This window comes from Mustela erminea, chromosome 17 (genome assembly GCF_009829155.1).
Source record: "Mustela erminea isolate mMusErm1 chromosome 17, mMusErm1.Pri, whole genome shotgun sequence".
In the NCBI taxonomy this organism is placed as follows: Eukaryota; Metazoa; Chordata; class Mammalia; order Carnivora; family Mustelidae; genus Mustela; species Mustela erminea.
The window spans coordinates 12,879,626-12,903,868 of record NC_045630.1 but is presented as its reverse complement, the minus strand read 5'-3'; the positions used below and the strand labels follow the sequence as shown (position 1 = coordinate 12,903,868).

Sequence of the window (24,243 nt, the reverse complement as noted above, 5' to 3'; positions counted from 1 at the left end):
CAATAAATCTTAAAAAAAAACAAACAAACCTAGTCTTGTTTTTATTTAAATGAAAGTTATATCATAGTCTAGTTCTAATCCTAATTCTCCCAGCTATTAGCTGTGTGGAATTAGATATGGTCTAGTTCTTTATATAAAAGCATATAAGGACAGTGCCTGGCACATAAAATATGCCCTCACTAATTCTTAGCTTCCTTTTTTCTTCTGAAATCCTGTGACTTGAATATAACTTGGAATTACACAAGTGTTTTTTCTCTTGAAATGATGAGTATCCACATTTATATTTAAGGGTTTTTTTTCCTGTACTTCTAAGTCTTAAAATTACCATGTAATCAAATAATTTCAAATTATAAAACCTGAGATATATACAAAAGTAACATAATAAGAATAACTAAGGAAGTGCTGTATGAAAGTACAGTCATCTAAACTGCTAAGAACAAATTATTGGGCTTTAGCTTCTCAGGTAATTCATATATTTAGAGAAGGCAGAAAATGGGTCCCACTCTACCAGTTTTCTTCCTGTTCCCCCTCAAACCCGTGGAATAATCCAGAAGCAGAAACACCTCAAGATCCAGACTGAAGAAGCACTAAGGCAACTGTTCCTCTCACCCTTCTATCTTAAACACAATTTAATATGATAGATCATAGAGTTCCTCAATATACTATATTCCTCCTGTAGCACACAAGAGCTACAAGAGAAAATAAATACGTATTCATTTGCAATTACCAAAATAACAAAACTCCATCTAATCTTACCTTTACTTGTGATTGAAATGTAAATTTTACTGTTAGCACACACCTAATATTTCTTCGTAATTTATGAGGAGCTGCTTGAATGGGTGAAGGACATATCTTGACAATATTCTCCATTAATCAGTACACTCACAGCAACTAGTAAGAATACTTTATGTGAGGTCCGAGGTAGTTATAACTGATCAAAAGTGAATTCCAAATATGTGGAACTCGTGTTTGTAGAATCTTTATCATACACTGGTGTTTAAGAGGGCAGGAAAGGTCCTAGCGATTTTAATCCCAGCCTTAGCACTGGGTTCATCACCACCTTTTCACTCATGTTCTCTTTCTTGAAAATGCAAGTAACTCTCGAAGAAGAGAGTATCAAATTCCTAATGAGACCTTACATACTGAGATAAATTTCCAGAGGAAAAAGATGAACCTAGAAAGATCTGGTCTCCTTCACAATCTTGTCTAGGTCCAGCCAATTCCCCATAATTAAAAAGAGGCTTTTACACTGTTGGAAAAGATTTTGAAAATAAAAATGAACACATTCTGAGAAATTAATTTTCAGTAGGTAGGTTCCAAAAAATAATAGCTAGTGACAAATTTATAAAATAAAAGAAGGGGGAGCCTGGGTGGTTCAGTCATTTGAGCAGCCGATTCTTGACTTCAGCTCAGGTCCTGATCCATGATCTCAGGGGACTGAGCCCTGTGTCAGGCTCAGTGATCATCAGGGAGTCTGTCTGAGCCTCCCTCTCCTGCTCCTTCCCCTACTTCTATGTGCATGCTCTCTCTCTCAAATAAATCTTAAAAAAAAAAAGAAGGTATCACACTATGTTTCACTATCTCCTTTTCTTCTTAAAGATCCCATTTATCTGTGGCTTAGGAAATGGGTAGCTAGAATGCCTAAGGTGGGAAGGGGAAAGGAAAAAGGAAAGGTCACTGGTAATTAACAACAGGAAAGGAGCCTAATCCCAAACTCCCAACAATGATTCCATTTCCACTTTTCCTCTGTCATTTCAAAGTCACAATGCTTAAAACATATGTCAAAGTTCAAGGTCAAAGACTTAACAATTTAAAAGAAGGCTTCCTGCCTTTAGATTGAATGGTCGTACCAAATTTTTTCAAACTGTGCAGAAAAGCTCGCTTTCTGGTCTTTAAAAGTAACTGAGAATTCAGTATTGGATAAGATAATTCAAATGACTTCATTAGAAGCTCACTCTTGATTAAAATACTCTGATATTGTCAAAGCTACTTCACCTTTACCCTAATTGGCGAGAGTATTAAATGCTATTAAAGTGAAATAAACCATTTAAGTTCTGAAAGACTATTTTAATCACAAGTTAATAAATCATTGCTAAGATGAACATAAGAAAATTTAAGACATTAAGAATTCCTTACCTGTTGGACAAATTTCTGATCAATGTATCGCTTTGCAATGCTAGGCTGGAAATCAGGGCTCTCCAAAAATCTTAAGAAGAATTCATACACCAACTATGAAAGAAAGTCAAATAGAAGCTAAGATGATAACTATAAAAATTTACCCTAATTTATCCCTTCATACCAAATATACCTCCCCTACCACCCTAGGAGGGAGATTTTCAACCTCATTGGAAAATGTGATGAGTTGGTAAGATTTTTAAAAACTAAATATATATTCACAATTTGGCCTCCTAAGCTAGTACATTTGGGGATTTACTGCTTTATATCACTTGCTGAAACTGAAATTATGGGAGCTAGAAAATAAAAATGACACCTATAAAATATTTAACTAGGAAAGACTATTTTGCAGTCCATACTCACTGGGAATGTGTTCTTTTTCCATTGGATTCCCAACCCACCTCAATTTAATATCCAGAGTTCTTTAAATACAGGATCAGAAACCTCCAGATAAGAATAAACTGAATTGTAAGGGAAGTGTATCAATAAAAATAAAAAGCAAAAAACTTCACATCTTTCTATAAAACTATATTGGAAAGAATTAAAACCAGCACACCTTATTTACATTTAAGAAGTAATGAACTAAGGGACGCCTGGGTGGCTCAGCTGGTTAAGAAGTAATGAACTAAATTACTTAAGTTCAGGGTTCAGGAAGGAATGTTTGTTTATCACAGTGAATATACTAGAAGTCACAGCAGGATGTCTACTTAAGCACCAGCATCTTGGGGTACCAGGGTGGCTAAAGTTAAGCATCTGACTCTTAGTTTTAGCTCACTTTATGAGCACAGGGTCGTGGGACTGAGCCCCTCACTGAGCTCTATGCTGGGTGTAGAGCCTGTTAACCTCCCCCCAACTCCCTTCTCTTTAAAAAAAAAAAATAATAAAATATATATATATATATATATACACACACACACACATTTAAATATATGTAAACATATATACATATACACACACACACACACATATATATAAAAGTGTCAGGCATCTTAAAAGTAATAGGAAATGTTCATTTGTGGTCACAAGTAAGAATTAAAAGTAAGATTTAGGGCACAGGGGTGGCTCAGGTCATGATCTCTGGGTCCTGGAACTGAGTCCTGCATTGGGCTCCCTGCTCAACAGGGAGCCTGCATCTCCTTCTCCCTCTGTCCCTCCTCCTGACCCCGCCCTCTAGTGAGGTCTCTCTCTCTCTTCTCTCAAATAAATAAAATCTTAAAAACCACAAAAAGTAAGGTTTAGTTAACTTGCCTCCATCACAGCTGCATCTGTCTTTTAAGAAGAAAGAAAAACACACTAAAGTTTTTCTTTTATTGTAACCTAATAGCTATAAAATGTAGGAGTATAGCCCCCAAATGTACCTTAATTTATTAGCTATCAAACAACACATTAATCTAGGCCCTAAAAATAAAAAAGGAAGACTACATCCCAAAGTAGAAATATACAATAAACATTTTGATCACAAAATGATAATCATCAGGCCACATACAGAAAGGAGAAATAAATTTACAGACATTACAACACACAAAAAAAGCACTACCAGATTGGGGCCTTATCATTCACCATAGAATAACAAATTTTTACTACTGAATTCAAAAATATTCTAAGCCTAACAACGGTTTTGGGAGTTGAATAAATGTTTCTGTCCAGTGCATCTTTGACCAACTATCCAAAGGAGTGATGCTCATCTGGTCTAATTATTATCTTTTAGCTGTTTGGTATGACACTGTAATATGAAAACAGAAATTGATACCAGTTTTTATTTATAAATAATCTTCTAATCAACCAACTACACAAATAATTTTGCTTTGGGTTGCACACATGCAAAAAGATACAGAAAATGATCAGAGTCCTCTGAAGAGTCAGTACAGTCTCATAGGCTGCTACAGAGTTTCACTGGCACAACATACTCAGGGCCCATTTTTCATGTCTAATCCTCGCCTACTGTGAGATTTTGATATGAGAAAATATATACTTGGTCTTCATCTGTGATTATTGCCACAGAGCTCCTAAAACCTTGAAATTTCCTGAGTAGGAGTAAGGGATACATTTTTCTGTTGTTTATAAGAAGCCCCTCTCTGGGACACCTGGGTGGCTCAGTTGGTTAAGCAGCTGCCTTTGGCTCAGGTCATGATCCCAGCATCCTGGGATCGAGTCCCACATCGGGCTCCTTGCTCAGCAGGGAGCCTGCTTCTCCCTCAGCCTCTGCCTGCCATTCTGTCTGCCTGTGCTCACTCTCTCTCCCTCTCTCTTGATAAATAAATAAAATCTTAAAAAAAAAAAAAAAAGAAAGAAAAAAAAAGAAGCCCCTCTCAAACATGCTGGAGTTTAGGTTAATGTGCTAACTTCAGGAGGATGAAAGTCTGGTTATCACAGGAAACAATGTGATGATGAGAGGGTTGAAACTTTCAGCCCCAACTCCCCATCCTCCAGGGAGGGGAGAGAGGTTGGAAATGGAATTCAGTCACCACTGACCAGTTACTTAATGAATCATGTTCGCCTAATGGAACCATCATCAAAATCCTCAACAAAGGGTTTTGGAGAACTCCTGGGTTGGGGAACACACCAAGGTGATGGGAGGGTGGTACACGGAGCCCCCTTTTCATACATTAATCTATGCATCTCTTTCATTTGGCTGTTCCTGAGTTGTATCCTTTATAATAAATTCACAAGTAGTAATAAGTGAAGTGTTTCCCTGTGTTCTGTGGGCTATGGCAAATTATCAAACCGGAGGAGTGGGCTGTGGGAACCCCAGACTTACAGCCAGCTTGGCAGAAGTACAAGAGACCAAGACTCATGACTACCATGTGAAGTAGAGCGTGGTCTCATGGGACTGAGCCCTTAACTTGTGCCTTTGTGGTAATTCTGGGTCATAAATGAATAAATGTGTCATAAATGAATAGTGTCATACATAAATTCATTTATTTAAATTCATAATTTCATTTAGTGTCATAAATGAATAAACTATAAGACACCCAGTTGTTCAGAGAAGTGATAAATTTCTTGGTGTGGGAAATCAACACATTTGGTGTCAGAAGTTTTCCCTATAGCTACGTAGTGTGAAGAGATACTGGACACTGTACAGCTCTGAAAAAGCTCATTCACTTGTTAGGGAAAGAAGACAAAACTAGAAATATATAAAATGGTATATACACAAAAATTTATGGCACAGGGGCATCTGGGCATCTCACTCTTGATATCAGCTCAGGTCACGATCTCAGAATCATGAGATCAATTCCCATGTTGGGCTCTGCACTCAACAGGGAGTCTGCTTGAGATTCTCTCCCCCTCTGTCCCTCTGCACAGACTGAGTGGAGGAGACCTTTAGAAAAAGGTTTTATCATTGTGGAATAAAGTCAGTAAGAAAAGTTTTAAGGAGGACAGCAACTTGAGCCCTATATTTGATCTGATTGTGCATAAGCCAAGAAGAAAAAGGGCTTATTAAAGAAAGCAGGACATATCTGGAGAAGCAGATGGTGTAGGGTATGGGTTGGTGGGTATGGAATCAGAGGCTCAGAATCTTCATGCAGATGCCTAGTTGAGTGGAAGTTAAGATTTGTGGTAAGGTGGGACCAGGTTAAACATGAGTCAAGTATGGCACGCATTAGCCTATATACTCTACCTCTGAAGATCTGCATCAGATATATACGGCTTAAGGCTTAATACTATTAAGAGCAATCACATGTCTTTTGGGAGACTTGCACATCATCAAGCTGAATCCTCTAAATCACATACTCAGTTGAAACATATGCCGATCACAGATACCACATTATTATTTCTTACATAGTTCTCATCTTCATCATTTACCTAACACAGTGAACATTAAGTGACCAGTCAAGATTAGCAGCAAATCATTTTTATGCAGCCAACTTAGCACCACTGAAGAGATAACAAAAGGTTATCTAATAAACACATGCTGAGTAATGTCAAACAGAAGCAAACACTAGTGATCTACAGAGCTGAAAATCTTCAAGATGGCACAATTAAGACTATGCGTCTATAAAATGGCACCCTGTGTCCCCACTGTCACTCTCTCTATACTCTATCCTGCATTACTTTTTTTCTTGTATTTATCATACCCTGACATAGTATTATTATTTATTCTTTTCCACTAGGATATAAAAGATTTTGCTTATTAGTTTACCCCCTATATTTAGAACAATGCCTTGCATACAATATTTACTGAATGAATAAAAATCATAGTTGTGGAGGACTGCTTCTGTGTAATTACTAAAGTTTCTTTATATTCTTCTATATGAAGAAATACTTTGCTCTAAGAATCTAAGAAACAGTGCTTCACAGAACAACAGATACTTTCAGCAATGGATTCATTTCTTTAGTAAACTGGCAAATTTCATATATGTTCAATGTCCTCCTACTTCTGTGAACCAAAAAAATACCCTAAAAGATAAAAGGCAAGCACAAAATGTAAAAAGATAACTAAAGGGGGGTAATCTTACCATTCTACTCCATAATGACCACGTCTTTCCTAGGTAGTTAGAATATATAAAATTCTAATCTTCACCAATAAAAGATTTTAGAAGAAGGTACAGCAAAAACAACATAGATGATTTAAGTATCTGAAAATAAGATCTATACAAAAAAGCTGAAGGAACTGGAAATGTTTGGCCCAGAGAGGCAAAAAGTTTTCTAAGAAACGTTAATAAACTGTATATAAACAAAAGGCTCTCTTCAAGGAATATGGTGGCCCAATGTTTTACAAACTCTATTAAGAGAAAACTAATTAAAAAATTTTTTAAAGATTTTATTTTTTTGTCAGAGAGAAAGAGAAAGAGCACAAGCCGGGGAGCAGCAGGCAGAGGGAGAAGCAGGCTTCCTGCTGCGCAAGGAGCCTGATGCAGGCTCGATCCCAGGACTCTGGGATCATGCATGAGCATAAAGCAGAGGCTTATTAATCCACTGAGCCACCCAAGCATCCCAATTTAAATAGGTTTTAAAACTGATTTAATATATGAAAGAATTCATGTAAGACTTAACATACACTGAACTAAATGAGATATTTCATATTAAGTGCCTGAACACAATCTGAGGGCTACGTGAATGTGAAGAGGCGTACACTGTAAAATGTTTATGTTCCCAGTATAAATTTCTAATTGTAGAGGTCACAAAGAAGTTTCTAGTACCTAAAATACAGGTTATTCCTAAAAAAAGAAAGGTCTATGTTTTAGTCAGTACCCTACATAAAATAATTACATCTAAGTATCTGTGCCACTAAAGAAAATAACTAATAAAAGAAAATTTAAATACTACATAATCTGCCTGTATTCCAGACTAATACAGCAGCCACGCCTCCCTAATTATCTAAAAGTCAGTATACAGAGAATTACAATCTTGTTTGTCCTCAATAAATACAAAGCAATAATCCTTAGAAAAGAAATAAAAAATAATTTATAACTCTTAATTAGTAATTACCATATATTAATACATTCTGTAAATTAAAAGATGACCAGTCACCTACTACTAGAACAGTAGAACAGTTTCTCTTTTGTTCCTTTTTTCTTTGTTTCTTTATTTCATTTATTCCATTTTTCCATTGCTCATTAGTATTTCCATTACAGAGTGGAAAAAAAGTAAAAAGAAAAACTATAAATTAGCACATTTTTAGGAAATTCATGAACAGGGTTGGGAAAACAAAATTTTGAAAGGTTTTTAAATTGCTTATTATTCCCCTCATTAATGTAATGTTTGTTTTTCATCCCATCAAATCAATTTCTAAAATCAAGTATCTGACAAGCTAAATGTAAAATGTAAACTTTTAATATAGAACAAAAAATTCTGGGTGAACTGATTTAAAGTACATTAACAAAAGAAAAACTTTCATTGAGCAAATTTCCTCAGTGCTACAATTGTCTATAATCTCATTTATCAGAGCAGCTTTAATATTCCACCCTAAAAAAAGATGATTAAATAATGATGTAGCAACTATATTCTGACAGATTCTATAAATCAGCTCACTCAGGATTCAATAGTTTCTGATTCCCCTAGACCATTTAATTGCCAAATTTTAAAACTGTACACCAAATTTTAGTTATGAGAAAGATTAACTATAAACATATATATCTAGGGCAGAGTCTTTTCACTGGGGTCATGGATATACAAAAATTTGTGTTTCTCTGTGTATTCTGTCTTGGGAGAAAACCATTTTTTAAAAATCATATTTTGAAAGCAACTCACTACCTACCTCCTAAAATGTTAAACTGCTAGTTTCAGGGAATTCAAATGAAAGTTCAAATCATACCAGTGAAAAATAGAAAGCATATTGTTTGTTTGGCTAAATTTTCACTGTTAATTTCCATGAGCATATAAAAATATCTTAATGGAGATACTAATTTCAGAAATTCAAAGACTGAGGAAACTTTTTCAGACTATCCAACTACATGTGATTAAAAAAGATATAATCAGCTCATGAGAATTTCACATCTTTAAAACCTTTGCATTATTAAATATAGTATCATTAATTTTGTATCAACTATGGTCCCAAATTTTACATGAACTGGTGTATGATGCTATTAAAAAAGTTTTCCAGTTCAGATTTTCTAGTTCTATAAGCTCTAATGTGCTGATAAATCTTAAAAATTTTATCAGCTTTTGCTAATCCCAGGATTCCTCTTTCACTTTATTTAGACATATATATACTAGACAGAATAAATAAATAAAAGAGGTAGACTATTGCTTAAAGCGTCCCAAAGAGTGTAGAATATAAATTTCTTTCTTTGTCTTTTAAAATAAAATGGAGGGGCACCTGGGTGGCTCAGTGGGTTAAAGCCTCTGACTTCGGCTTAGGTCATGATCTCGGGGTCCTAGGATCGAGCCCTGCATTGGGCTCTCTGCTCAGCAGAAAGCCTGCTTCTCTGCCTACTTGTGACCTCTGTCAAGTGAATAAATAAATATCTTTAATAAATAAATAAATAAATAAAATGCAATGACCACTAAAAATACAAGTCCTGGCAAAATAAAAATCAACAATGTAATTGGAAGCAACAGCTAGCACCCACATGTAAAGCAGAGTTTCTCTCTACCTCCTAGGAACTATGAAGAAAAGAGCTTATGTTGGTCATTATCCATCCTGTTGTCATTAAAAACATAAAAACATATCATTTTCTCATTTTACCCAAGACAGACTCTTCCCTCCAATGATCCTAGCCTGCGGCAGGCATTGTTGGTTGACTAATATAATACCCACTCCCTTCCTCTCACCTGTCTCTAATACTCACTGTCAGTGTGCTTTACAACTAGAGTAACCGAAAAAGGAAAAAGGGAATGGAAATAAGATGAACAACAGTCCAACAGGGGAAAAAAAAAATTAAAAAAGAAAAAAAGACTTTTAGAGAGAGTAAAAGACACAGAGAGCCAAAGAAGAGCCAACACATGAATAGCTGCCACCCCCAAAGAAGAAAAAAAAAGCAGTGCAACAAAAGAAATATTAAAAATTATTACTGAAGAAAACTTTTCAGAAATAAAAATAAAAGTGAGTTTTTAGAGGCACCTGGGTGGCTCAGTGGGTTAAAGCCTCTGCCTTCATCTCAGGTCATGATCCCAGAGTTCTGGGATCCAGCCCCACACCGCTGCCTATCAAATAAATAAATAAAGTTTTAAAAAAAATTTTTTTAAGTGTGTTTTTATAGTAAAAGAGTACTATTCAACTGAGAAAATTTATCTAGAAAAATTGACACTAATGTATGGCCAGTAAAGCAGTTGGGCCATTAAAGGAAAAATATTCTTTAGGCATCTAAGCAAAAAAAAAAAAAAAAAAACCCTGTCTTTATATAAGAGACAGAAAATCAGACTGAAATCAGTAGACAACGGAATAAGATATTTACGGTACCTAAGGAAATATGAATCAACAATTTTATATCAAATCAGGTTGATCTTTAAAAATTAAAGCTACACACAAACTGCTGTTGTACATGCAAAAACTCAGGGAATAATATTTTCATGAGTTCCTCTACTAAAGAATGTGCTCCAGAGGTGCCTGGATGGCTAAGCTGGAAGAGCATGTTACTCTTGCTCTCAGGGTTTGTGAGTGTGACCCCCCACACTGGGTGTAGAGATTACTTAAATAAATAAAGACTTAAAAAAAAAAATAATGAACTCCAAATTACCAAAAAATGATTAGAGGAATTCTGACATAAGGATTGATGGTAAAATTAAATATATTACCTCTAGAACTAATCAAAAGCAATGGGCATAAAGGTAACAGAATAGTAGTATACAAGAATTACATGTTCTAACCATGTTAAGTATTACATAATAATACAAATATAAAGTTGAGGAAGGGAATGAAGAAGAGTGTATGGAAAGTAGAAGCTTTAAATTGCTATATAAGTATTTACTGTGAGAGTAAATGGATTATTACTTTACATTAGAGATTAGGTAAGTAGGAAGTGGAAGAAGAGACTACTTGATAATTTCAGTATTGTCCATGCTAGGGAACCAATAAATTAACAATAAGAGAAAGAACCAAGGGTATCATATATCATATAAAGGTATCAGCATAAAGGTAACAATAAAAACACACTTCAAAACAAAAAAATACACTTCTTCCCACATACCAGAAGTACTTATCTTTTAAGAAAACAGAACAGAAAACAAACAGTATAGTTTAAAAAACTGTGCTAGTTTCTGTGCATACATTATCCCATTCAATCCTTATACAATCCTGTTTTATTCCAGTATTATAAAGGGAGATGCAGAGAAGTTAAGCAGCTTAACCAGGTCACACAGGTAGAAAAGTATAAAAACTGGATTTAAGTAGAGGTCTATCACCAGAATAATTTCTATTTCACCATGCTTTGTAATAATTCTCTTTGTAATAATACTTGTTAGAATTTGTATATATACAATGAAAAATTGTAATACAATGTATTACAATTATGTATTACAATGTATACAGTGTAAATTTCTGTCACACTTAACTAAGGCATATCATTAAAAATTCACTTATGAGGGCTAATAAAGAAAAAGTATGGCTAGCTGAATTATTTGGAAGATCTAATTTACTAGTGTTACAATGAAGCTAAAAAGGTATGAACTAAGCCTCATTAAGAATTGGTGTGGGGGCGCCTGGGTGGCTCAGTTGGTTGGACGACTGTCTTCGGCTCAGGTCATGATCCTGGAGTCCCGGGATCGAGTCCCGCATCGGGCTCCCAGCTCTTTGGGGAGTCTGCTTCTCCCTCTGATCTTCTCCTCGCTCATGTTCTCTCTCACTGTCTCTCAAATAAATAAATAAAATCTTTTAAAAAATAAAAAAATAAAAAATAATAAAAAATAAAAAGAATTGGTGTGTATTTACTTTAGGGCCAGACTATAACAGAGGCACTAAAGCTTTTAAAAATCAAGAGCAAGTACTCTGAAGTAATAATTGAGTTGTAAACCTAATTTGGCTCTTTATTACTTACATAATCTTGGGCAGAATTCTTAATCTCTTTTAGCTTCATATAAGCTTTTCTATAAAATATGAAAAATATTTTTAAAAATTTTTATTTAAATTCAATTTAGTTAACATACAGTGTTTTATTAGTTTCAGGGGTAGAATTTAGGATTCATCATCTGCATATAACACCCAATACTCATTACATCAAGTGCCTTCCTTACTGCCCTTCACCAACCCCCCTACCCTAAAATGTGAGTATTATGGTGTCACCAAAAGGATTAAATGAGATAATATATATAAAGCAGTTGTCACTATCTCTGAAACATGTAAGTGTTCAATAGTTATTGGTATTGCTATAATATAATTTGCTAATCATGATCAGCAGTCTTATAAATGAGTACCATTGGTTATGTGTAACCTTCATTAAATTCTCTAGAAAAACATACTGTGCTTGCCTGCAGATTTCAGGTCATTAACATTATTTTTAAAATATAAAATTTATTTGAAGCATTAAAGGCAAGAGTCCTTTGAACTTTTACTGTCTCCCTCAGAGCCTTGCTTAAAAATAAGTGTCATTTGGATATTCTCAGAGTATATCTTACCTAGACAACTGGAGAACAAAAATCAATGATCACAAAGACTAGATTTATAAAAACATGTGCAAAAGAAACACTATACACATGTGAGTACAATATTTTATGGCTATAATGGAATCTTTGTAACAGTTTCTAAGCAGTATAAGATGATCTACCCTGAATTCTGCCTAAAGAGTTCTAGTTACTAAAGCATAAACTAAAGTAGTGCCAGTGTGATTCTACTAGGTGAACCCGAAATAACATTACATTAAAGCCACATATTTGAGGGTAAGTTTGAATGACCCAATTAGTGCCAGACAGAAATAGGGGAGGCTTAATGGAAGAATTGGTCCTACCTATGTAGTATGTTTTTTTTTTTTTTAAGATTTTTCTTATTTATTTGACAGAGATCACAAGTAGGCAGAGTCAGGCAGAGAGAGAGGAAAGGAAGCAGGCTCCCCGCCAAGCAGAGAGCCCAACGAGGGGCTCGATCCCAGGACCCTGGGATCATGACCCAAGCTGAAGGCAGAAAGTTTAACTAAGTTTAAGCTTTAAAGTTAAAGCTTTAACTTTAACTTTAACCCAGGTGCCCCTGTAATAAGTTTTTATTACCAATTTTCCAATTACATCTGAAGTGTGAACTGTCACACAATGGCATTAAGTCAGAAAGACTATCCCTCCCTCAGTCTCAACTAAATAGAAGTGCTCCAGATAGACACTAATGAATGGCACAGTGAGGACTTCAGTGAACTTGCAGACCCACAAAACCAACCCAAAACACTGTAAGCTGGCATAAGAAAGAATAAGTGAATGTAAAGGTAGATCAATAGATTATCCAGGAGCGCCTGGGGGTGGGGGACTCAGTTGCTCAAGAGTCTGCTTTCAGCTCAGGTCATGATCCCAGGACCCTGGGACTGAGCCCCATGTGGGGGGTGGGGGGATCCCTGCTTCTCCCTCTTCCTCTGCCCCACCCCCCCGCTTGTGCTCTCTTTTTCAAATAAATAAAAATCTGAAAAAAATTCATTAAAAAAATACATCATGGGATGGAGCCCCACATCGGGTTCTCTAAATAAAGTCTTAAAAAAAAAATACATCATAAGGGGGAATGCAAACTAGTGCAGGAACTGTGGAACACAGTAGGGAGGTTCCTCAAAAAATTAAAAACAGAACTACTCTACAATCCAATAATTACACTACTGGGTATTTACACAAAGAATACAAAAACACTAATTCAAAAAGATATATGCACCCTATGTTTACTGCAGCATAATTTACAACAGCCAAATTATGGAAGTAGCCCAAGTGTCCACTGATAAATGAATATGGATAAAAGAGATGTGGTATGTGCGTATATATACACACAAAGGAATATTATATATCCACCCCCCTACATACAAAATGGCATATTACTCAGCCATAAGGAAGAATGAAATCTTGCCATTTGCAACAATATGAATGAATCTAGAGAGTATAGTACTAAGTGAAATAAGTCAGAGAAAGACAAATACCATATAACTTCACTCATATGTAGAATCTAAAAAAAGAAAATAGAACAAAGCAGAAACGAGACAAACCAAAAAACAGACCCTTAATTATAGAGAACAAACCCATAGTTACCACAGGGCAGGTTGCGGGGGGGGCGGTGGAATGGGTGAAAACAGATGAAGGGGACTAAGAGTATACTTATCACAGTGATCACTGAGGAATGTACAGAATTGGTAAATCACTATACTATGTACCTGATACAAGCTGAAACTAATATAACACTGTATATTAACTATACTGGAGTTAAAATTGTTTAAGATATCATAAAGGGGAGATAATACACTTAGAGCACTGTACTGTATTTATCAAATAAAATCTGCATTTAAGTAGACCCATACAGTTTAAACTGGTGTTATGTGTTGTGCAAGGGTCAACTATACATAAATAGACACTATAAATGTATTTTATTTATAACTCATTTATTCTACTGCTCTACAAGACAGCCACATAAAGCAATAATTACAAAATGGTACATGGTGGGCACGTATAAAGATCTACTTTGTGGGGCACCTGTATGGCTTAGTCAGTTAAGCATCTGACTCTTGGTTTCAGCTCAGGTCATGATCTCGGAGTAGTGAAACTGAGCCCTGTATCTGGATCCCTACTCAGTGGAGTCTGCTTCTCCTTTCCATCTGCCCCCCACCCTCCACTGTGTCTCTCTTAAATAAATAAATAAATCTTTAAAAAAGATCTAATTTGTATGACAATAAAACCACAAATAATACTACAAAGGAAGTGGGGGAGGCAATGGAGGTATATAGGATCAAAATTTTGTATATTATTGAAATTAAGTTAGTATTAACCAAACTAGATTGTTTTAAGATGCTAACTGTAATCCCTGGGTTAACTACTAAAAAAATAAAAAGTAAAGTTAAGAAAAACCAAAGGTAGGGATGCCTGGGTGGCTCAGTCGGTTAAGCATCTGCCTTTTGCTCAGGTAATGATCCCAGGATCCTGGGATCTTTAAAAAAAAAAAAAAATTAAAATGGTTAAAATGGTACCTTAGAAAATACCTGTTTAATACAAAAAGCAGTAACAGAGAATAGAGAAATAAAAAGGCATAAAACATACAGAAAATAACAAAATGGCAGATGTAAATCCTACCTTATCTGTAATTACATTAAATGTAAATGGATTAAACACTCCAAATCAAAAGGCATAGATTGTTGAAACTGATTAAAAAAACATGATCCAACTTTTACGAGACACAATTTAGATTCAAAGAAACACATTAAAAGTAAAAAGATGAAAAATATATATTATGCAAACAGTAACCAAAAGAGAGGTGAAGTGCCTATACTAATATCAGACAAATGAACTTGAGAAACTTTCTGGAGTTACAATGATAAGGACCATCCAGATAGATAATATAACAATTATAAACATAAGTAGCTAACAACAGGGTCCCAAAATACATGAAGAAAAACCTGACAGAATTGGAAGGAAATATATAATTCAACAACAATAGCTGGAAACTTCAATCTCTTACTTTCAATAATAGACCAACAAGGAAATGGAAGACTTGAACAACGTTATGAACCAATTAGACTTGACAGTTTTCTATAGAACATTCCACCAAACAGCCCCGGAACACGCATTCTTCTCAAGCACACATGAAACATTCTCCAGAATATACTGTCTATGAGGCCCTAATACAATCCTCAATGAACTTAAAGGATTGAAAACATTCAAAGTATATTCTCCAACTACACTGAAATAATTAGAAATCAGTAACAGAAAGAATGTGGTAGTCACAAATATGTAGAAATTAAACATATTCCTAAAAAATGAAGAAATCACGGGAAAATTAGAAAGTACTTCAGGTGAATGAAAACAAAAGCACAACATATCAAAATTTATGGGGAACACCTTAAAACAAAAATTGGTGCATGACTGCTACGTGAATATTATAATAGCTCTTGTTACAATAACCCAAAACATCCATCAAATGATTAATGGATAAACAAAATGTGGTATATTCAGAAAATGAAATGTAATTCATTCATTAAAAGGAATGAGGGATGGAGACATGCAACAACATTGTTGAACCTTGAAAATATTATGTTAAATAAAAGAACCCAGACACAAAAGGCCACATACTATAGGATTTTACTTACATTAAATATTCATAACAGGCACATCCATAGTGAAAGAAAGTAGATTAGTAGTTGTCAAGGACTGTGGGGTTAGGGGAATGGAAAGTGACTGCTAATGTAAAGGGGGTTTCCACTTGGGGTGATGAAAAAATTCTAGAACTAGAAATGGTGATGGTTGCACAGCATTGTGAATGTACTTAATGCCACTGAAGAGTACACTTTAAAATGGTTTAAATGGTAAAAGTGTACTTTATCACAATAAAAAAAGTAAAAACATTTTGGGGAAAAAATGGTAAGAACACATACTAAAAGTCAAGTATTTTAAATAGATTTAAAAGAGAACCACCATGATTTCAGCAGAACATCATAAATGCAAAAATTGTCAATATATAATATGTTTCATACTTGTATGTGAGGCCAAGAGGCCTCAAGTGTGGGTTCATCCTCTTCTGGATCAAAATCTGGATTATCACTTGGAGGAAGAGTACGAAAGATGTTAGCACTGATCTGTGAAGAAAAAGAAATTCAGGTTTATATTCTTCATTGTATAATTAAACAATGTAAATGAAAATATTTTAAAGATAACTTTAAGAGTTGTGACTATAAGCCTAGTTCAAAACCTAGAAACCTCATCAAGACATGAAGAAGGTAGGCATTTCTTTTTTCTCTATCCCATAACTAGGACACTTCTTCAGATGTCAACCTACTAAAGATTTAAAGATTTCCTCTGGATTCCTCCTTCCTTAAATTACAAGTTGTTCTTTACAAGTTTTGCTTAACAGGAAACAAAAAAAAGAAAAAAAAAGGAAGGGAGAGGATTATGGAGGAAAAAGCATAAAATTCCTAACTCTACCTTTCTCTAACTTGATCCTTTTCAGTTTTCTGCAATTCCCTCCATATTCTAATCCAGCCATTTACTTACCTTATAATCTAAAAATTTGATAAAAGATCTCTATTCCTATACATACACACCACACTAAGGAGAGGGATGGGAGGGCAGGGCAGATTACTTTCACTGCTATTACAGACATAGTTTATAATACCCCACTGGGGATTTAATTTAACATAGTTCATCTACTCTTTCTTTTTCTTTTTTTTTTTTTAAAGATTTTTATTTATTTATTTGACAGAGAGAAATCACAAGTAGATGGAGAGGCAGGCAGAGAGAGAGAGGGAAGCAGGCTCTCCGCTGAGCAGAGAGCCCGATGCGGCACTCGATCCCAGGACTCTGAGATCATGACCTGAGCCGAAGGCAGCGGCTTAACCCACTGAGCCACCCAGGCGCCCTAAGGCTTATCCTTCTGAAGTCAGGATGTGAGATTCTTCATTTCAGATTCAATGAAATACAGTATTTACAATTTCATCATTCACATTGTCTCAGCACCAACATAAACTTCACATCTTTTTCACCAGCAAAGGTTAGACTGTGGTGCCAACTCAAAATTCTTTGAAGAATGAGGAACAGACTGAGAGACCACTGGTTTAGTAAACATTTAAGGCCATACTATTAAGGAGTTGGTCACCTGAAATAAACGGTTTAGGGAATAAGGGATGAGAAAAGAGCTGTTTGGTGGTGCAAGCAACTGAGCCAGCCAGGCGCCCCTTCAAGTCAGTACTTTTACAGAGATAAAAGTAAAAGTACCTTTTTCCTATATTTTCAAAATTCATGAACATAAACCATTTGAAATCAGTAAAATGGAAATAGTTTTCCCCTGAACATATTTTAATGATAAACACAAAACAAAAACCAAGTTTATCAGTATTCAATACTTCCATTTTCAAACTGTCACTTTTCACTGTCTGTGAGAGTTTCAGAAGCCAATTTTATTTTGATTAATGTTCTCTCTACAGCTGATCTTTTAAAAATTCTTTAAGGCTTTTATTTTCAATTAAAAAAAAACCCAGTATTTTCTAGTTCAGGAAGATGAAAGAAAACTCAACTAGTATAATAGGGCCAAATTTAACTACATTTTGTTCTTCCCCCAGAACATATATTAGTCAAGGGGAAGGAAATGAAGACAAGTACAAATTATACTTGCTATAACCTTCTATACTCGGGTAACAGTTAAGCTTCAATTATGTACTCAGTGACTCTCTAATTACTCCAGCTAAATTTTTTGTATTTTGTTACTATGCGCCAAAATACAAACATCACATCCTAAACAAATTTCTACCATTTGCTGGAGAATAAGGTTGAATTATTAATAAATAATATCCTAAACAACCTTACTTTAATGAAGTTAGCAGTAATTTATTTTTCAGAGATTTCATACTTAATGTTATTTAACTTTTTAAAGGTCCTGAGTTTTTATTGAAATTCAAGTGTTACAGACATTATAAGTATATTAAAATATTCTAAATATAATTTTTTAGATCTGACTCCTTTACCCAACATCTGGAATGTAGAGAATTCCATAGTTTTTCATTGTTCTTCTCTTTGCACTTTAGACATTCTCCTTTAGTGACAATTCAGCCCTATATATTAATTATCTATCAGTCTGTGTAATCTTAAGCCTACATCTTTCTCCTAAGCCCTGGATCTGCACTATACAATACGGCAGCCACCAGCCTCTGTGGCTACTGAATTTTCAAACTATTATAAGCAATGATAGCATCTTTGGAATGAATGGATAATCTTTCAAATGGACTATTTTAAAAACATTTTGAGTACCCTGATTATTGCACATTTATTAAAAATCAGTCTCAGTAATTCATAATTACACCTTAGATCTTACTTGAATTTATATAAATCTTACCATTTTTACTATATCAGAATATGCTGATTCAACAATTACACCACGATTAGTTGAAACATACTCAACCAGCTCATTCAGTGTTGCTCTTTTAATTTCTTTGCTCTTCAAGTCTGAAACAGAGTCCATGAAATCAAACAGTACACAACACTGCTGCAACTTCTGACAGAAAAGCTCTTGTTGTTCATTGGAAGTAGCATCTATAAATAAAAATAAAGAAAAACTTAGAAATAACCTACTCAGAAACTACCGTTAATATGTTTATTAATTTATTAGAAGCTGTTCATACACATAAAGCTTCTCTCAAAAATCTAGTGGGGAAAATAAAAATCTACTGAAAAATTCATCCATCTAATCTCATCATTCATGCCAGAAACCAGAAAACATAATGGACTTTTACTCCTTTTTCATTACCCATAATCAACAATTAAATGTTACTGATTCTGTTTAACATATCTCACTCTATCCTTTTCTTGTCATTCCCACTGCCATTTTAATGCCCTTCATCATCATCTAGCATACAAAAGTGATATCCTAACTGCTCCTCTTGCCTGTTTCCATAACTACTACAACTCCTGATTTATCTTCTAAACAATCTTAAAAGCTAAAATCTTGCTAAAAGGAGAAATCAATCTGGTCACACTCAATAATGATCCTCCAAAATTTACAAATTGAAGCTCAAACTCCTCAGGATTGTATACAAAATTCAGCTGTCTGTCTACTGTCAACAATCATCTCTTAACACTTTCCAGCATGTACCCTCACTTTGGTTAAACCATATTCCCTGCAACTTGTGAATATTTTACAGTTTCTTCTGCCTGGAATGCCCTTTCCCCCACATTCCTACCCTGGGAACTCTACCCATTTATTACATTTCAGCAGAAACATATTCCCCTCAGAAACTCTAAGACACTAAGGCTAATTGGTTAATCCACTTTTATCTAAGTGTATCTTAGGTGTGTATCTCTACTATAACATTTATTGTGCTACATTATGTGGCAATTATTGTTTTACAAGTATAACACTCCTAAACTATGAGGCCTCTACAGACAAAAACAAGTGTGATCTTTATCTCTATCTCTGGGTCTCTCTCTCCCTCCCCACCACCTCACATCTAGCACAGTGCCTGGCACATAATAGACATTCAGTAAATGTTTATTGTTTTACCCTCTACTTATTACAAAACTATGGGCACACTATATTGATTTGATTCTAACAAATGTATTAAATCCTTTTGTTTCCAACATCTGAAAAATAACAACTTCAATTTTGAACTTTCATGTCTGTAAACAAGGACCTTCAATTAGCTCAATTATTTGAATTTATTGACAATTGAAATTAAATTTTAAAAAGTCATGTAGATATCTACTACACTGATACTTAGTTTGAAGAAGCATAAGATGAATACCTCTGCTTTTTGTAAGCTTCCCAATTATGCTAAACTTATTAGATTGGATATGTGTTATAACTAGAGAAGGGATGATTATTTTATTTGAGCTATAAGAATCCTTCTCAACTCATACTGTACAGAAAATTCCCACAAGTTTTCTCAGTTAGTAATACCTTTTTCTGTTTATAAAGATATCTATATCCTCATTATTTAATCTTGTATCTTTATTATAACATATATTAGATTTTCATACATAATTAAATTCCATTATAGTGATGGGGAATATAGAGGAAATAAGTGCCATACCTTTACAAACTAACTCAGTTCTAACAGTTTTAAAATATTTTTAAGCTATTTTTTCTTTATGCTAAAAGCAATACAAACTCATACAAGAGTCCATTTTAGACCTAATTCTCTTCTTCCTCCTGCTACCCACCCAGCATGAAATCACTGCTTTTCTTGTTCTCCAAAGGCCATGCATTTGCTCTAACTCTTTTCCCTACCTGAAATACCTTACCAGATTTCCTCCCCTATGTTTCCAAATCCTACTAACCCTCTAAGGATAAGAAATCTCACATTCTCCACAAAATTTCCCTTAAGTAAGTCAGGATACAGTCAGGATATAGTAAGTCAGGATACAGTAAGTAAGGATACAGTGATCCCTCCCTTCTCTGAACATCTACAGACAGTACTCACAGTCTCAAACATACTGCTGAGTATGCATTATCTTCAAGCTTGTATTTAACAAATACTTCTTTTTTTTACACACCAAAAGATTTCAGGTTCCTCAAAGGCAAGGATCATTCACTGAACAAGGCTCCTTTTTATTTCTTTTACATCTAGTGTAAGGTATATAAAGAGTCAACAAATATACATTTGATGCTTGAAAAAAACTCTTAAATTTGAGGAATAAAGATTATGCACTAAAAAACAGGCTATAGAATAAGTTCAACTTGGTGCTGGATATTGAAAGTGGCAGGGATAGTAAATTATTACATCATATCCATGCTTAAGAATGTATAACAATGACCATTTTTATCAATGACGATTTTTAAAACCATTTTTATTGATGGTAGATTTAAATAGATTAATGAGATAATGATCATGAAACTGAGCGCATATAATTCAAAACCGAATACAAATGGAAGGCATTCTTCTTTTACAGCACAGGCCAGAAGCCTCTAATATGTCAGAAGACATAAAATGATTTCTAGGATTGGTAAATTGAAGATTCAGGAATATGTTCCATACAAAGAAAAAAAAGTTTCATTTTCTGGGCACCTAACTCTGAGAGTCTTCTCTAGAAAGAAATTCATGTTTTTCATAGCTTCTCTATTCAGTAATTCATTTCTGAACCTAAAGATTTAATTTATTTTTTCTCCTCCAGAACTTTATTTTAGCATTACCTAATGCTCAGATGGGACAGGACACACCTGTCTTCCCAAACATTAAAAATATTTAGAAATCTGTTAACATTGCAACTCCTTTGTCTCTGAGTGAAAACAGACCTGTCTTTTCTTTTTTCTTTTTTTTAAAATTTTACTTATTTGAGCGAGAGAGAGAGAGGTGACTCTGGACTCAATCCCAGGATCCTGTGACCAGGATCTGAGCTGAAGGCAGACACTTAACCAACTGAGGCACCCAGGTGCCCCTAAAATAGACATTTCCAATCCTCAATTATTTTTAGGTATTAAAGAATAGAAAAATCTTTTTCCACCTAACCCTTCCTATAAGTACACATTCTTACTAAGCAGTTTGTTGTGCTACATAATAAAATATAAAACCACTGCTAACATTAGTGTGTCCTTCATGCCAAACACGCCAAACACAAAAATAAGTATTTCATATGTGCTAATTTAACTTTCAAAACAATCCTTAGTTCTGAAAGCTAGAGATAATTTCCTGTCTTCAAGAGATTAGAAACTACTAGGTCCATGACATCCAACATTTTTATATAGGTCAAAAACATTTCTATAATGGTTATCCTAGGGAGAAAAGATAATTATGGTTTTCATCAAGAAGTTATGAAGTATTTTGCACTTGTAGATGTTATTATGTCCCAACTCTTAGGTACCCTTCTGAAACACAATTTATTCTGAATTTTCTCATAAGAAAAAAAAGAAAAGCAAAAAATACATTTCAATAGTTTGAAAAAAGATCAGACAATATTCTGGCTATATTTCATAAATATGAATAACAACTTGTGAGAAAAAGAAGGCATAATAATTCTCTTTGTTAAATATAGAAAGGACTGAGAAAATCTACATTGGCCACTTCATACTTCACCATTATAAGAATACTTGCAAATGAAGTCTGTTAATCTCAATGATATTTCAGTTTGGCCAAGTCTAATATTTAGGCAGTAATGTCACATATTGTTCTGACTTGGTCGTTTTTAGTGGGCTAATGTTAATTATCCGTTTGCCATTTTCTTTTCTTTTTTTTTTTTTTTTTTAAGATTTTATTTATTTATTTAACAGAGAGAGATCACAAGCAGGCAGTGAAGCAGGCTCCCTCCTGAGCAGAGAGCCTGATGCGGGGCTTGATCCCAGGACCCTAAGATCATGACCTGAACCAAAGGCAGAGGCTTAACTGACTGAGCCACCCAGGTGTCCCCCATTTGCCATTTTCAATGTGGATACTGTCCGTTCCAGTTCCTATGGTGAAAGCTTCTTTGCCAGGGATTCTCTATCTGAAAAATCCACTGGTGTTTTCTACCAGAAGTTCACTTAGTGGTTTAAAAATAAAATCACCCATGGAAACATGTAAGTTCACAAGAAAAAATAAGAACACCTATAGTACCTCATCATACAGCAAGTGGAATGGTGGATACAGACAGTGTAATTGTTTTGCATCATCCCCTGAGTATAACACAGTATTTGCTTAGTCACCTTAAAATTAATTACCAGAAGAGACCTCAAATTTTTGCTGGAGCAGTTTAAATCATGTCTTCTTGAAATGATGACGTGTATCTAAATCAAATGGATTGTTAATTTCTTCTAAAATGTATAAATAAATCAGGAACAAATAAAGGATGAGTATTTAAAATCCTAGTGACTGCCATTTAAATGAAGAGAAAAACCCAGTCCTGTCATAAACCTAGAAATATATTTTGACCTCCCTAAGTATTTACTTGAGAGTAATTTAGACCGGCAATTTTTACCAGTAATTATTATCACAGTGTATCATATTCAACAATTTTAAACGCCTTAAGTCTTTAAAATTCCTCAAGGAAATTTGATTACAACTTAAAAATATTATGATCTGAAATACCAATTTACATTATCTCTTCAACAGCATCAGAGCTAAGAATTTATTAAAGTGCTCTTCTAGAAAACATTACTAAATCCCCAACATGGGAACAATGGAAAATACAAGAAAAACTGCACAAAGAATTATCTAAAAAACAGATGTGCAGCCTTGCTTTGCAAAATACATAATTGGTTTAAACTTGAAGGTGAGTTTTTCAAATGTATCTTAACTGTTCTATTTTTTCAAGACTAAAATTTGATACCACTAAAAAATTCTCACTACTGTAGAAATCCCTGCATTGTCTTAGGCAGGAGAACCAAGACAATGCTAGGAAAGTGAGACATTTCATCTTTGAAGATTAACACAACCTTTTAAACTCACAAAAGCCCTGGGGCGCCTGGGTGGTGCAGCTGGTTGAGCACCCAAGTCATGGTTTCAGCTCAGGTCATGATCTCAGAGTTGTAAGACCCTGTGTGGGGAGTTGACTTGAGATGCATTCCCTCCCTCTGCCCCTCCAGCCTGTACATGCTCCCTCACACTTGCTCTCTAAAATAAATCTTAAAACAAACAAAACCCCACAGAAACCTCACAAAAGTCCTATTAGGTTTCCCTACTTATCTCTAATTTGTTTTTCATTACGCAGTGTGAATATGTATCTGGCTCACATTTTAAGGAACTGCTCTATAGAACTGTTTCTCAAGGTGGGAATTGCAATCCACTGGTGGGTAGTAAGTCATTTTAGTGGGTCATGACCAGAATTTTAAAATATATATAAAATATCAACATGTTGCGGGGCTCCTGGGTGGCTCAGTTGGTTAAATATTTGACTCTTGGTTTTGGCTCAGATCAGGATCTCATGGGTCCCTGAGATCAAGCACCCCACCCCCACCCCCAGGCTCCTGTGCAGGGGGAATATGCTTGACGGTTCTCTCTCACTGCCTCTCCCTCCACTCCCACATATGTACTCTTCGCTCTCTTTCTCAAATAAATCTTTAACACAATTAATGTGTTGCATCTATATGAGTACAATGTGTTTATGAAATGCATTTATTATAGTTTGCAGTGA

At 34.8% G+C, this 24,243-nt stretch overlaps 1 protein-coding gene across 1 annotated transcript in view; it reads right to left on the bottom strand.

The window, feature by feature from the left end:
• Positions 1 to 24,243, bottom strand: part of PPP2R5A (protein phosphatase 2 regulatory subunit B'alpha) — a 65,149-nt gene that overhangs the window by 11,968 nt on the left and 28,938 nt on the right. Inside the window, exons 2-4 of the mRNA XM_032318520.1 lie at positions 18,539 to 18,735; positions 16,188 to 16,289; positions 2,137 to 2,229 (exon numbers count right to left, since the gene is read on the bottom strand). Of these exons, the coding sequence (XP_032174411.1) occupies positions 2,137 to 2,229; positions 16,188 to 16,289; positions 18,539 to 18,735 (392 nt within the window). The remainder of the gene's footprint in view (positions 1 to 2,136; positions 2,230 to 16,187; positions 16,290 to 18,538; positions 18,736 to 24,243) is intronic.